Source organism: Myodes glareolus, chromosome 26 (assembly GCF_982192425.1).
Source record: "Myodes glareolus chromosome 26, mMyoGla1.1, whole genome shotgun sequence".
Classification (NCBI taxonomy): Eukaryota; Metazoa; Chordata; class Mammalia; order Rodentia; family Cricetidae; genus Myodes; species Myodes glareolus.
Genome location: NC_142051.1, coordinates 35393734 through 35410269, shown reverse-complemented (window position 1 = coordinate 35410269; position 16536 = coordinate 35393734). Strand labels below are relative to the sequence as shown.

Genomic DNA, 16536 nt, shown 5'->3' with positions numbered 1-16536 from the left:
TGATACAGGCTCATCATACAATACACGTATGCTTTTGTTCCCATCCACGCCCACTGACATAGTTTGGTAACGCGCTGATCAGCTGAGAGCACGTTAAAGTGTGTGTCACTCTCAAGGGAACAAACGGGATGGGATCCCACAATATAAAATACCTAGAGTAATAGAGCTGATGGAGACAGAAATAAAGTGATGGTTGCCGTGGGGAGGGAGATAGGGATGCTGTTTGATGGATGAGGAGCTTCCGTTGGGGTGAAGTTCTGGAGATGGATGGTGTTGATCACATTGCAACAATGTAAATGCTCTCGGTGCCACGGAAGTGTGTGCTTAAAAATGGTTAAAACACTGAACTTTGTTTTTTTAAAAAAATTGAATTTATTTTATGTGTTTGGGAATTTTGCTTGCACATATGTTTGTGCACCATGTGCCTGCCTGGGAAGTGAGGAAGCCAGGAGAGGGTGTCGGAGCCCCTGGAACTGGAGTTACAGACAGCTGTGAGTCACAGCGTTGGTTGCTGGGAATCGAACAGGGATTCTCTGGAGGAGCATCCAGGACTCTGAATCAGTGACCCACCTCTCTAGCCCCTAAAGTGGGAAACTTTAGATGGTGCCTACTTCGCTCTAACTTTAGAAAGTTCTACTATTCCCATGCCTGTAAGTCATCACACCCAGCTTAACCACAGCGCGGCCCCCACCTCGGGCCCCCACCCGGGTCCTGGCCTGTAAAAGAAATGGTGCCTCTCTGCTGGGTCTCCTCGGTCTTCCTCCACTAGCTGGTCCGCCAGAGCCCTGTTGCTGTGAGCTGGGGAAATGGCATTGAGTTCTCCCTTGGCCCAAGCTTTGTGCCAGGCATAGGAAGTACAAAGAAACACAGTTGCAAATGTCTGGTGAGCGCGGCAGACCAATCAACAGATCATTTCCACAGAGAGTGGGAGGGGCCGCGGTGGGGTGGCTGGAGTGCTCCAGCAGGGCAGGACAGCTTCCTGGAGTCCCTAGAGAGATGGGGGGCACACAAGGGTTAACCTACAGGGTTGGGGCAGAAGCCAGACTGTCCCCACTTTCCTAACGCTCCTTTTGCTTTTCCTTTTGCTGGCTCTCTTCCTTCAGCTAGAGTGCACTCTTCCCCTCGCTATGAAAGCCTTCCAGCCCTTAAAGAGCCAGCGCTGCTAGCTGCCCCCTCCCTCCTGGAAGCAGAGCTTCAGCCCAGCCAAATTAATCTTCCCTCCCCGTGAGTTCCCACACCACCCCTTATATCTCCAGCAAGCACATATTTCATCCCGTCAGGTAATGCAGACTTTTGTAGGTCTTACGCTCCCCCCCACACCCCGTTTGATATATTTTGGGAATTTATATTTCTAAGTAAGACATACTGACTGGAACCAGCCATAGCATAAAAGACTCTCATCGGTGTGGATGCCTTCTCTGACCCTCTGCTCTGCTTCCCTCTGCTCCGCCTGCTTCCTGATCCCCACGGCAGGCAGTGTCGGTGACTCCATTTTCTGGGGCTGCCGCAGAACAACTGAGAAAAAGCAATCCGAGTTCATAGTCTGAGAGGTTTCCACGCGTGGTCGTTTGGGTCTGTGGTTTGGGGACCTCTGGAGAGGTGACATCAGGTTGGCGCAAAGGTGCTCACCCCTTGGTGGCCAGGAGCAGCAAGACAGGAGAGGCTGGCGTCCCAATATTTCCTACAAGGAATATCTACAAGGAGATATCCTACAAGGAATATCTCACCTATTACAGCTTCTACCACAGGCTGGAGGCAAAGACTTTACGGCTTGAGACCTCAGTTGTGACATGGGGACAGATGACACCCTTGACTCACAGGTCTGGCTCATCTCTCCTTCTAGGAGCTCAAGCCCATAGTGACCTCTGTCCTTCTCAGCGGTCCTAACCACTCCTTGGTCAGTGATGCCAAGGGTCATATGAGCAGAACTCTGTGACAATGAGGGTGTCAACACTCAGTCCTGATGGCGCTCCTGGTTGGCTTTCCCACCCTGCTCTCCTGCCCAGCTTGTACTGCTTACTGTCGAGTAGTTATGACCAAATCCCCGACACAAACCACCTAAAGGTTCGTTTTGGCGCATGGGCGCAGAGATTTCAGTCCACAGTCCTTGGACCTGGGCTAGCGGTTAAAGTGTGGGAATGCGTGCAGAGAGTGTGCGCTCATCTCAGACGGGAAGTGGAGCATGTGGACGAGATTAGGGGATGAGATGTAACCTCCAAGGGGTGACCTCCTTCCTCCCACTAGGTCCTGCCTGCTTTGAGTTTCCAGAACCTGCCCCCAAGTATAGCACCACTTGCTGAGGGAACAAGGACTCAATATGCACAATTTGGGGGAGACAGTTCATACTAAACTGCGATAGCACCTCCTTCGTGGCTCTCCTCCTGTTTCTCTGGCCGCTTCATTGTCTCCTTCATGGACGCCGCTGCTTGTACCATCCCCGATTCTGGGGTTCCATGGAGTTCTGCCTGTGCATCTTTTCACTGCGTGCGTTTTCACTGGATGATGTCAGAAAAGCCTGTGACTTCCGCTCCTACTTGCGTTCAGGGGAGTTCCTGGTCAGATCCGATGCCTGACCCACTGTCTGGTGATCCCCTCCAGGAACTGACCCATAGGGTGCAGGGTCACCTGCTGTCCCCAGCCCCTTCGTTCTCCTGACCCTCTGGCATTGTCTGCTTCAGTGGGCAGCACCGCGAACCGCCCATCAGATCTGGGAGTCACTTTAATCCCTGGATCTTTCACCCTTTAGATCCAATCTGTCACTAAACCCTTTTGCTAAAGCCTCCTAAAGACTTGCCAATCTGCCTTCTGCCACGGCTTTAATCTGGGCCTGCATCATTTCTTACCAGTGGCACTGGCCTTGTGCTGCCTTACAGTGTGCCTTCCCACAGTGCAGCCCTGTGATCTCTCTAAATAAAAGATCTGGTCATGGCAGCCTCATGTTTGTACTCTCTCGGTGGCTCTTAGTTGCTACTGGAAAGAAAGTCACACACGCGTTGATAGATGACCTAACAACGCTCCCTTGCTAATCTATGTAATTTTATATTAGACCTTCATGAAGCATTTATAGCTTCTAAATGGACCCTGCTCGCAACGAGATCTAAACTGTAACATGGGGACTCTTACTCATTCTGTCTTCTTTAAAAAATAATAATAGCCTGCAACCCCGGCCCTGGAACCAGCTGGAGACAGGCAGGTCCCTGAAGCTCACTGGGCAGCCGGCCTAGCCAAACCCACAAGCTTCGGGTTTGGTGAGAAAACCCTGTGTTGAAAATCAATGTGGGGCCTGGGGAGAGAGCTCAGGGCTCCAGAGAACCTGCTGGTCCTGTAGAGGACTCGGGTTCATTCCCCAGCACCCACAGCAGGCTTCTCACAACCACAGGTTAGCTCCAGCACCAGGGGCCTGACAGCCTCTTCCTTCAGGACTTGCACACACACACACTCTCACACACACATACACACATATGCACTCACACACATACACACTCTCATATACACACATATGCACTCTCACACACAGAGATACATACACACACATTCACACTTACACATTCACACACAGACATATACACACATGGATACACACACATAAACACCCATATATACACATACATATACATACACTCATATACACAAACACATATACATATACATATATTATACACACCCATTCACACATACACCCTCACACATACACACATACACACATACAAACACATACACACTAACACATACATACACATCCACATATATACATACACAAATACACAACATGCTTATACACACATGTACATTCATACATACACATACATACATACACATATGCACATACACACATACATATATGCATGCACAGTCTTTTTCAAAAATAAAGATAGAGAGTGATTAAAGAAGACATCTAACCTTGACCTTTGACCTCTACACACATACACGCGTGCACACATACACACACATACATAGCACCTGCAATCGCACACACACCTTTATATACCCATGTGCTAGTTAGTTTTATGTCAACTTCACAAAGCTATATGTAGCGCACCACACCCGTCTGTGCTCTGTGCGCTACCATACAGTTCGTGAACTGGGCAAGGGGCTGGAGATTGAAACACACAAAGACACACAGACAGAGACACGGGTCATCCTTGAAACAGGAATGTCCCCTTTATTGTGTACCAGAGCTGCTTATATATCGATCCTTAACTGCTAGCCACGCCCCAGTCAAACCCACCAGAAACCACTCTCCTGCCATCAGGAACTCCTGAGGGCCTTGTGCTCAGCGCAGCTGCAAGCATTACGATTTGTTTCCGGAAATTCAGGATCTGGGAGGCTCAGAGCTCCCAACATCTAAGCGGAGGGAACTTCAATTTGAAAAACTGCCTCTGTGAGACTGGACTGTAGGCAAACCTGTAGGGCATTTTTAAAAATAGTGATCGATGGGGAAGGGTCCAGCCCATGGTGGGTGATGCCATCACTGGGCAGGTGGCCCTGGGTGCTACACGGAAGCAGGCTGGGCACGCCATGATGAGCAAGACAGTAGGCAGCTGCATCCCTGGCTCTCGCATCAGCTCCTGCCGCCAGAATCCTGGCGCCAGGTTCCAGGCCAGTTTGAGTTCCTGCCTTGGCTTCCCTCAATGGACTGTGATATATAAACCAAATAAACCCTTTCCTCCCCAAGTTGCTTTTGGTGTTTCCTCATAGCAATAGTAGCCCTGACTGAACTAACCCACATGACATGTACATCCACCACAAAGCACAATAAGTATGTGTACATATGTATACACATATGTATGTATGTATGTATATACTAAAGTTTCACTGTTTACAAGTAAAGGCTTAACAGAGGGCCAAAGAGGCCTGAAGGTGCTGATAATATAATTGAACACACCCTAAGGTCTGTCATTCTCTTGCCAATCTGTGTTCCCAATGGGAATCTCCTGCCTCTTGAGTGGGGCTAGAACCAGCTGAGCTGTCTACACAGTGGGCGGGCGGGGCTTAGGTTAACTTTCCGTCTTTCACTGGTCTTGGCCCCCGTGTCTGAAATGGGGCATACTGTAAGGCTGGGAAAGGACATGTGGAGACCATGTGAGAATAAATTCAGGATTCGGCTGGTGAAAACAAAGATGGTGAGCAGGTGCTGGAACAACCATAACGGTTTGGCATTCCATGACTATCCATATTCTGGGCACCGTCTGGCAGACTGGTTGCTTCCTGGGACGTGAACACATCACTAACTGTAGATGGTTCTCGGTCTCTATGGTGACATTGCCTAAGGTTCAGACTTCCAAGTATAACCTTCTGTTCCGGACACTCCGTTAGGAGTGTTTGGTTGCAAATAACAGAAAAAAAAAAACCCAAGAACAGCACTGGTCTAACACAATACCGAATCTAGACGTAGTCTAGTTCACGTCCTCATCAGAGCTACTCAACATGCTGGCTTCTGTTACCATGGCGATACCAGGCGGCTTAAGGCCCAGTCATCAGGTCTGTGTTGAAGGATGTGGGAAGGGTTTTCCTTATCAACTGCATTTTTCTTTCACTAAGCAATGATAAGAAAGACTTTTGTTTGGGTTTCCCTTTTCACCAGAACCATCATACATGGCCGTCTGTGACTCCAAGAGAGCCGAGAAGAGTGGACTGAACGAGGCGTGTTAGTGTCCTGAGGGAAGGAGGGATGATGCTAATGAGAAAAGACGGGATAAAGGTGAGTGACCCTCCCCTTCCCGGTCCTCCGTGTTCCCACCGGAGGGCCACAGACAGCTTGTCCTGCGTCCTGCTGCAAAAATCCCCTCTGTAGGACTCTGTTCACTCTTGACGTCCAGATGCATTCACTGACCTGCAAAGTGCCTTCTGCCAAAGGCAGCCCTCGTTAGATAACCTTGGCTTGGAGCAGAAGGGCAAGATATCATGTTAATCTGCGGAGCACAGCCAGGAGCCTGGGTGGCCGTCTTGAAAGTGTGTTGGAATGACTGGCTGTACACACAGAGACGTTAGTCCTATCTTCAGTGTTTATACTGATGGCTCTTCACCATAGTTCGGTTTCGTGATACGAATTTGTTGAAGTTCAACTCAAGCAGCTCATGTAAAATTAATTTTTGTTCCGCTTCAGTTCCCATCACTAATGGGTTGAAGGCCAGTGTGCTGTTCTCTCTCTGCTGCCCTCATGTTCCTTGGGTGCCAGCGCTCGGTGTTCTGATTTTGCTCTCCCCCGCAACTGTTGGAGACGTGTGGCTGTCCTAGAATTCTCTCTGGGCCTCGTTTACATTTTATAGTCCAGGGACCCTGGACGAGAATGACTGTGTTTCCTGGTCCCAACTCCCCAGGGGATTGTGGTGGCCATGATTTCGGTCTGAACCTGGCCCTCTCCGAGCTGCCTGAGGCTGGGCAGGAAGCCCCCACCTTAGTGTTCTGTCTGTAGACACCAAGGCTATCAGAAGCCATGCTGGAAAGGAGGCGCGGAGTCAGGCAGTTCTGCAGGACTGACAAGGCCACCTTAGCAAATGTGTGCCCAGCTGCATTTACCCGCCTCTCTCTGGGTACATGTTCACACACACGTTCACAGTTCATCTATTTTGTCATTGGGTTTAAGCTCTGCTGTCTCTACTCCATATGGTCATTGAATACTCTGTGCCTTATTTCCTTATCTAGAGATGGCAGTGATGCATTGTGGGATTGTTTTGAGGACTGAGATTTCGCACATGCTATATGTATTACACATGTATGTATGAATGTGGCAGACCTAGGATGTACACTGTGCTCTGCATGATGTAATATAAACCTGGAACCCTGCCTGGGGCATCATGTCTAGGTAATGTTCATTGTTACCCATCCACGGTTCAACTTTCGGCAATTCTCAAATCCAAAGAGAAGTTTATTCTCCACGTTGATAGAAATTCTGACCTGATCTGAATGAAAGGGCTTGCAGGGCCTGACCTGAAGGGATGTGAGATGGTTTCAAGGCCTTGTTTAGTTCCTAGGTACAAATATTCACACATTTCTGATGAAGAAATGGCAGTGTGGTGGGTTATAGGGCGTGATCCCAGCCCCCCTTACCCCAGCAATATGGCATAATACTGCCCATTTCAAATGAAGAATTCTGAAGTCTGAGCTCAAAGTTTCTGAGGAGGGTCTGGAACCTGGTGTGTGTGCGTGTGCACGCGCCTGTATGTCTCACCCTCCACTGTCCCTGGGTAAACACATTATAGTCTCTGCCTTGGCGACAGACACTCTCTGAGCACCGAGAGCAGCCTTAGTCCCGTGTGGCAGACCCAGGTCAGGGGCCTTCAGAAGAGCATCTAAAAGTGGTGCTGAAGTTGCCAGATCCAGGGCTGGGTCATACCTGACCAACGCAGCGGGTCCGAGGGTCTGGCTGCCAGTGAACAACGCCTGGGAGTTTATTTGCCGAGTGGGACTTTGCGCACCTGAAGCTGGAAGCCGCAGTCACAGAACAAGACACGGCGGGTGTGACGGGGACTCTGGACGTGCTGTGGGAGGGAGGAGCATCAGAAGGGCATGCCCTCTCCTGTTTCCAAAGATTGAAAGTGTGGCCAGAGGAGAGGGACAGCAGAGGAGCAGAGTGAAAAGCACTGCGGCTGCCTAACTGGGCACTTGATGAACGATCAACAGTCTGGTCTCTCCGTCCTGGCTTATGGCTGCTGTCACAGGATTCTCGGTAGCTCTGTCTTTCATTCTCCAACATCCCTTTTTGGACTATTAAGGGAAGTGGTCCATCCTGCTCGTAGGCCAGCTTGGGAAACTGTGGACTTAACCTTAGGGACGGCAAAGGCATTCAAAGGTTTTAAAACTTGTACGCCTGGAAAGGCGGTTCAGGGGATTTGGACCACTCTGCTGCCCAATAAAAAACAGCCTTTTGTTTAATTGTGCCAGTCATTCTGTTGGTCTCAGAGGAGACTGGAAAAGAAATCAGACCTGGGAAAGTAAGCTAAGGACTGGCCACCTGGGCAGCAGCTGCCGCCACGGGTCACCGGGACTGTTTGTGAGTGTCTGTGTATACACATGCCTAGAAATAGAAGCAGTGTTGGATGACCCCGGGCAATGAAGCTGTCCTCTCCTTAGTTGAACTTCCAGGAATTCCTGCCCTGTTTGGAACTGCTCCCCCAAAACAATCATGTCTGTCTCAGAAACTCAGGAAGGGTGGCAGCGCTGTGTGTGATTGTTTATGTGCATGCACCTGCGTCTGTGTGTGCATATATGTGTGTGTGAGTGCATGATGTGTGTGCATATGCAGTGTGTGTGTGTGTGTGTGTGTGTGTGTGTGTGTGTTTCCCTCACTCGGCTGCATTTCCTGATTCGGTTTTCATTTTCTTTTATTTACTATTTGATTTTCTCTCATGGTCAGATCCGGCAGTTGGCAGATATCATTTTTATATTTTCAACCCAGAAAAAAAAAAAAGCAAGAGAAATTTCAGGAGAGCCCGAGATTCATGTTTTCTGTTTTGTGTAGGATGGTCTTGGTGCTCTGGAGACAGGGATTTGCCCCTTGGGAATCCTTTGCTTTTGGTGTGTAATTCTGACACATTTTGAGCTCTCCTCCCTGCTGGTGGGGAGGCGGAAAGATAAAAGCTACATGACAGTTAGTAATCCCTGCTGGGCACCACAGTGAGGTGCGGTTTACAGAAGCTTAGCTGATAAGAGGCAGAGGAAGGGATCGGAGCTGTCCAAAATGGCTGAGAAGGCTTCCATGTGGGCAAGTGCCTTCACCATGACCGTGGCCCTGAAAACTGCTTCCTGACTGCTCAACCCGCTTGCCTAAAGGACTCCAGGCTGGCTCGTATCTGTGTGAATTTATTGCAGACAGGTAAGCCAGAACATGGAAGATGCAGACATTGTGATTTGACTCCCAGGAGAAGACCCACATAAACAGAGAACACACACACACACACACACACACACACACACACAATATTGCAATAGTGACTTATTAGTATCTATTCAAATACTTGCATTCTTTCTCTGGGGAAAGACTAAATTATAATTTTAAAACTAGTTTTATTTTTTGTTTGTTTGTTTTTCTAAACAGGGTTTCTCTGTGTTAACTGTCATGGCTTTCCTGGAACTCAATTTGTAGACTAAGTTGACCTTGAACTCACAGAGATCTGCCTGACTCTGCTTCCCAAGTGTTGGGGTGGGTACTACCAAGCCAATCTTTTTTTCTTTTCTTTTCTTTTCTTTTCTTTTCTTTTCTTTTCTTTTCTTTTCTTTTCTTTTTCTTTCTTTCTTTTTTTTTTTTTGTATTGAGAAAACTCTGGTTAACTATAGTTCCCTGCATACTCCACAAAGGGAGGGCAGCCGTCACAGGTCATCAGACTCTGTACATACTGGTGAATCTGGAAGAAGGGGAGAAAAAGCTACTTGGGTGTTTCTCTTAGTTAGGGCTTCTATTGCTGTGAAGAGACACTGTGATCAGGGCAACTCTTATAAAAGAAAACTATTTAATTGGAGAAGTGTACATTTTCAGAGGTTTAGTCCATTGTCATCATGGCATGGTGGCAGATATGGTGCTGGAGAAGAAGCTGAGGGGCCTACATCTTGACCAGCAAGCCACAGGAAGTGGTCTGAGACACTGTAGTAATCAGCTCTACGGTCCCCCCTTTTCTGCAGCATTAATCAGAGGAGAAATCAGCCTGTGGAAAGGGGGTTTCCATTAGAGCAGGCTGAGCTGGCCGAGCAGTGCTTGCCAAGACAGGCTTTAGAATTGGACTAATTGACAAAAGTTAGTTGTTTCTCAAGGTCATCTCCAGGTGACATTACTAGAACATGCTATAAATGAAATGCTACCAATGGCCCCTGGCAGAGGAATAGCATTGTCCTTTATTGACCAAGAGGACACATACTTTGCCTTCTAAAATGAGCCCCAACTGTCATAAGATGATCCCTACCTCTCCCTGGCAGACTGCAAGAGCACAGTATAGCCACCACCTGATCCTACTGAAGGGGATGCCACTTTCTTTCAGGGATGCCTGATGTGCCCTGGGAGACTTGACTTGGCCATTGAATGCCTCGTTCATACGGAGCCCTGACTACTGCTTGCATTTCCCAGGCGGGATGCTGGCATGCTCCCGGCCATTTCCTGTACACCCCATTTGGTCCTATTCTTGCTTACAGCTTGATGCTTCTGTTTCAGTGGTGACAATGCTTAGTGAGGCTAGCCTCCTGGAAACTGCACAGTAGCCATTAAGTGTGAATGGTAACTTACCTGTAACCAACCTTTCTTCCTTCCTTCCTTCCTTCCTTCCTTCCTTCCTTCCTTCCTTCCTTCCTTCCTCCCTCCCTTCCTTCCTCTCTCCCTTCTTCTCTCCCTCCCTCTCTCCCTCCTTTCCTTCCTTTCTCCCTCCCTCCCTCCCTTCCTCCCTTCCTTTCTTCCTTTTAAAACCTTTAACTTACTTTAAAGTCCAAGTGCCCTGTTTTTTTCTGAGAGGGTGTGAGAGAGCCTTGCTCTCCCCAGTGTTTGTTTGCTCAGATTTTAGCTTTCCATGGTTCGGGTGAATGAGATAAACGACCTGGAAAACTCTACTTAGTCTAGACTCACCATGTTCTCAGCCTGGACTCAAACACTTTGCCAGTTATGATGGAGACAGAGGCAGGTTTCCTAGTCAAGGGCCAGGGAGTTTTTCCTATAACAGGTGTATTGATTTCCCACCGTGCCAACCAAATGCCTAAGATTTTCAAATAAGAAAAGACTTCTACAATGCCTGATTTTGTAAGTTTCCATGCATGACTGGTTGGGCTTCCTGGACTTGGAAGACCAAAAGAACATTCTGACAGGAATACCTAGGGCAGCCACCTGCTCCCTTCAAGGGATCTAGGGAACAGAGGGGGAAGAGATGGGGCAGGGTCCCATTGTTCCTCTCAGGGGCATGCCTTATGTGACCAAAATCATTTTCGGCTTGGGTTCTACCTCTTAAGGATTCACCTCCTCCCAAAAGTGCCAGGGACTGGGGCCAAACCCTTAACACGCAGACCTTGGTGAGACGCTTACCCAAACCATAGCGACAGTCAAGACGTACATACTTTAGGCTCTGTGGACGTGTGGTTTCGGATGCAGATATTCATCCCAGCAGCTGCGATATAAAAACGGCCGTAGACAATATGTAAATGAGTGGGGGAAGCTACATGGCAATAAGATTTCATTGTAGGCACTGAAATTTGAATTTCATGTAATTTTCACATCCCGTGAAATGGTCCTCTTTTTCTTCCCGTCATTTAAAAAAAAGCATCTTTGATCATAGATCATGTGAAAACAGGCAGCTGGCTGGATTTGGCCAGCTCCAGGTGACCTCCAACCTCAGAGCATATGGTGCGGCGTCTTAGCTGCCAGGAGAGCTGTCCGTCAGGGTTTGCGCCTTTGGCCGGTGCCTGTAACCCACAACCTCAGAGCACATGGTGTGTTGTCTAAGCTGCCAGGAGAGCTGTCCATCAACGTTTGCTTCCTGGCACACGGTAGACACCGACACAGACAGGCCAGCAGGTAACTAGAGGAGATAGTTACTCATGTATGCATCTGTCCGATGGATGGAGGTTTCTTTAACATCCAAATGTTCTGTTGAATCCCTCGATGGGAATGATAGGATCATGCGCTGCATGACAGCCCCCGGACCTCGGTGGCCCACAGTGATAAACTTTGTTTCTCTCTTGTGTGCATGAGTCTGTGGGTGTTGGTGTGTACCACTCGTGTTTCTCTTCTGGGTCAAAGGCGGGGTGGGCTAGCTCTTCTCTGGGTAGATGCACAAGCCAGCTAGCAAACAGCATTTGCCTATGTCGGTCCTCTGCTTACTGTGCTGCTCAGACACAGCCCGACTGCAGGTGGCTGCATATCCCGATTTAAGAAAATGGGCCGATAGTGAGGGGAGAAAACTGGGCCCTTATATATGAAACCAGCCGAATCTCAGTCTTTAAATGGATAGCAGACGCCACCAGATAGCAGGACACACACGTATGAGACTTTAGAGTAGGGTAACGGGAATGGAAAACCAAGAATGGAAGGATATACGTCTCCAGATAAAAACAGGTCGGAAGGGGCTGTCCTCTGATGTCCATGCAGGAATGCTAGCACCCATGACAGGGCTTCCTCTGCCAGTTCCCTAGGACAGGACGGTGCTCTCTCTTCTCTCATAGCTGGGTGACCTCACCCTGTCCATGGCTCCAGAAATCCCTCTTGCTGCAGCCAGGACCGTGGATTTGCCCTCCCCCTCCTTTAAATATTTCATAAGTTCTTCCAGTTGCCATGGAGCACATTTGAGATCCAATTAGGATTTCTGAGAAACCTTGTAAAAGTCTCCAGGTATCCAGATGTCTTATTCCACTATCTGAAGTAACCCTCTAGCCTCTGTGTGTGTGCCTGTCCACGTGCACATGTGTGCGTGTGTGCACATGCATGCCTGTGTTGACCACTGTTGTTTGTAGTAAAGGACATCTAGAATGGGATTGGAAGGAGACCTACTTTTGATTAGATGTATTTACAGTGTTGGTGTAGCTTATCTTTATTTTTGAAATAAAGTATATGTCTTTGGTTTTGAAATGAAGTAATTATGAAGAGAGCTAGCAGAGGAACTGAGACAAAGTCTACACTCACTGGACATGAAGTAGAAGAGTCAGATACCTAAAAATAAAGCCCAGATTCCTGGGGCATGGTCATAATTAGGAATAAGTAGCATGTTCTGTAGTAATACGCTGTAGGTAGAAGTTTCTGTCCCACCCACCAATTCCCAAATAACTAACACAGAGACTCAATATTGATTACAAATACTTGGCCGATAGCTCAGGTTTATTATTAACTAGCTCATACAACTTAAATTAACCCATTTCTATTAATCTATGTATTGTCATGTGACTCATGGCTTTACCTGTCCTACAACATGTCTTGCTTCCTCTGTTTCTCATGGCAACTCTGCTGACTCTGCCCTTCTTTCTCCCAGGGCTCTCAGTGCGGCTCTCCCACCTTGCCTGGCTACTGGCCAGTCAGTTCTTTATTTACCAATGAGAGTAACATATATTCACAATGTACAGGATGATTCCACAACAATACACTGAACTTCATTTTTGGCTCTTGGGTTATGTGCATCTCCTGGAGCACAGGGCCCTTCAGCCTATTAACCCCATGTCTCTGAAGAGCAGGCTGATGCTTCCTTACAAACTCTTAGTTGTAGCCAGAATAATGAATTAAAATGGGTAGAGTGGGGTCTTTGGTAGGTGTAACACTGAGGCCCTGAAGTCGTGAATCCTCCTGGTTACACATATCCGCTCTATAAATTTGAGCAAGTTAGGTTATTTCAACTATGACTCTGTGGTAATAGTGCCTGTTCCATAGCAAGACTTTGAATATTAAAGGGAGTATTTTACATAAAGCTCTCTCACTCCAGCCTCTAGCTCATAGGCTGTCCTGGGTAATGCAGGATAGTTTGTAAATAAAGTCTATTCTATATCCAATTGAACTGGAGGGCTTTATGTTAAGAGAAATAAACCACACACAGAATAACACTTCATGCTCTCATATGGGAATGCTGAAAGTTTTACATGGAATAAGGTATAGGAGACTAGGAAGGGCAGAGGGAGATGGGTTGGATTTTGGTACCAAATACCGATCGCAGAGTAAGTTCCAGGGTTCTGCAGCACCATGACCGGACTGTCAATCAGCCTCTACATAGTTCATAAAAGAGCTCGCAACAGAGAAGAGTTCAAAGGTCATTCCCATGTTCAAAGTAATGATAAATATCTGAGGGGAAAGAAATGTCATCACTCTCGCTTGGTCATTATACATTGTATATAGATCTTGAATAATCGCCCATACGTACCTACAATAATTGTGAGTCCGTTTTCAAAGTATATCCAAGGACTGAAGAGATGGCTTAGTTGGTAAAGAGCTTGCTACACAGTTGTGAGCTCTTGGGTGTGGATCCCAGCATAAAAGGTCAAGAATAATGACATACACCCTTAACCTCAGCGCTGGGGTAGCAGGAGGGAGGTGGAGACAAGCGGAGGCCTAGAGATCATTGGCTGGCCAGCCCAGCCAATGGATGAGCTCTAGGTTCAGGGAGAGGCTCTGTCTCTACTACAGTAGACAGTGGTAGAGGAAGACACCTAATGTCAGCCTCTGACCTCCACAGAGACACACAGATACATATACCCTCTCGTGTACATGCACCTGCACACACACACATACACACACACACACACACACACACACAGGCAGACAGAGACACACACAGAGAGAGTCTAAGAATCAATTTTCCTCTTTGCTTTAACACTTACAGCGTGAAGGTCTGCTTGTTGGAAGCTTTTTTCCACTAAAAGTCATATTGAGTTTAGAATCGTCTGTAATTAATGCCTGTAAGTCTTCATACATAGTAATTATGTGATCCATAATTTTCTCGGCTCTATCCCCCCATCCCACCTCCTTCCCTCCCCTCACTCTGTTGTAGGCTTTATTAGTTGTTTTTAATGCATTTCGTCTCATTTAATGTCATCCTGGCTACTGATGCAGGCTGAACATGCCTGTATGCAGGCATTTTAAAGAATATTTACATAAACATATGGATTAGGAAAGCAAACGACTTGTGGGGGTGTGCTTTTGGAAAATCGGAAGCATTCGTCAGACAGTTTATTCCTCCAACAAATACGCAATGGCCACAGTTGATCATTGATCCAGCAATGCTGGAACAGGGCAGGCTGGACTCTGCCCCCGAGTCCACTCACTGATGCGAGATGACCTCAGATGACAGGAAGAATAGGACTGTGGTCCTCGAGGTCATGGATCACCCATGAGAGCTACAGGAGGGAGGTTGTTCTTAGAAGACCGATGAACAGTCAGGACGCAGGGAAACAGACAGAGGCTGTAGCAGGAGGAGGTCAGCGGAGGGAGAGCTGGGGCCGGGGACTCCTCAAGGCTGAGCCGAGCCAGCCCTACCTATGCCAGCTAAGGCACAGTGAGGAAGTGTTCGAGTTTTGCATGGTGTTGGTTTGGTTTTCTGACTGCCTGGCTATCCCCACTCCACTCCGTGTCCCTAGAACTTTTGAGAATGTTACCTTGCCCAGTGAAAGAAGCCTCACCGACGTGATGAGGCGAGGTGCAGAGGAGACCTTATAAGAGGGTCAGAGTCAGAGGAGGTGAGGAGTAGTCATGAGTCCAAAGATGCAGACAGCCTCCAGAAGCCAAGAAATAAGGATATGTGTTCTCCTGGGAAGCCTCCAGAACAGTTGTTCTCAACCTGTGGGTCGCGACCCCCTTGGGGCCGTATGTTGGATGTTTACATTATGATTCATAACAATAGCAAAACAATGAAATAAATTCATGATTGGGGTCACCACAACCTGAGGAACTGCATTAAGGAGCCGCAGCCTTAGGAAGGCTGAGAACTGCAGTCAGGAACACAGCCCTGACAGCTCTTTGATTTCAGACCGCTCTCCAGAACTGTAGAAGGATAGATTTATGACGTGTTCAGCTGCTAAACTGTGGGGGGTTGTTTTGTTTTTACAGTAGGAAACAGATTCTGGTTTCTAGTTCTATAGTGCAGTTGGGGGTGATGGTGGGAGATAGCTCAGTCAATAAAGCGCTGGCCTTTCAAGCTTGAGGGCCCGAGGTCAGATCCCCAGCACCCTCATAAAAAGCTGATTGTGGTGTGTGTCTGTAACCCCAGTGCTAGTGTGGCAGACAGGCTGCTGCCTGGAGTCTCTGGCAAGGTAGTTTAGCCGAAGGGGCAGGTTTTAGGTGAAGGGGAGAGACCTTGCCTAAATAGAATGTGAAAGCAATTGAGAAAGACGCCTGACACTGGCCTCTGGCCACCTCTCTCTCTCTCTCTCTCTCTCTCTCTCTCTCTCTCTCACACACACACACACACACACACACATTAATAGTTTTTAAAGTGCAGTGGGGAGCTAGTAGAAGATTTTAGGGAGAGCAAAGAGATCATACTTAGTTTGTAAAAGATTGGGCTGTTGTTGGTGGATTGGTCTGAGATACAGAGGAAAACAAGCAAGCATTCAAACCAACCAACCAACCAACCAACCAAATAGAGAAAAACAGGGAGATGCTGTGAGTAGAATTGAGAACATATGTGGAAGTAGAAGACTGGGAAGGGGGCGGAGCTGGGAAGAAAATTATGTTTTCTCTTTGGAATGTATCTCCACCACTTGAAATGCCTACTGAACCTTGAAACTGAGGAGCACAACACCACAAATTCCCAAAAGAGATGATGCACACACACACACACACACACACACACACACACACACACACACGCACACACGCACGCACGCACGCACGCACACACACACATCATCCCAGGCAGGGTTTATTGTTCTTTTTTAAAAATAATATGATGTTGGGATGTCCCAGGCAGCTAGGAGAGCAGCTGCTAGTGGCTGTGGGTTCCCGCAAGATCTCCAGGATGGCAGCGCCATGCGGTCGGGGGAGTCAGGGTCCCCGGGCGAGCAGCAGAGTCAGGTGGCTGGATGCGGTGGACGGCAGAGTAAATGAACATAAGGCTATACATAAAGCTAAACATTTATTACTTAAAGAAGGGG

At 47.9% G+C, this 16536-nt stretch overlaps 1 protein-coding gene across 2 annotated transcripts in view; it reads left to right on the top strand.

Annotated features, from left to right (window-relative positions):
- Tmcc3 (transmembrane and coiled-coil domain family 3) overlaps nt 1–16536 on the top strand; it is a 262277-nt gene that overhangs the window by 105947 nt on the left and 139794 nt on the right. For both annotated transcript variants that reach the window (XM_085683191.2, XM_048418835.3), the window contains exon 2: nt 5585–5701. In XM_085683191.2, the coding sequence (XP_085539317.1) occupies nt 5672–5701 (30 nt within the window). In that variant the 5' untranslated portion in view covers nt 5585–5671. The remainder of the gene's footprint in view (nt 1–5584; nt 5702–16536) is intronic.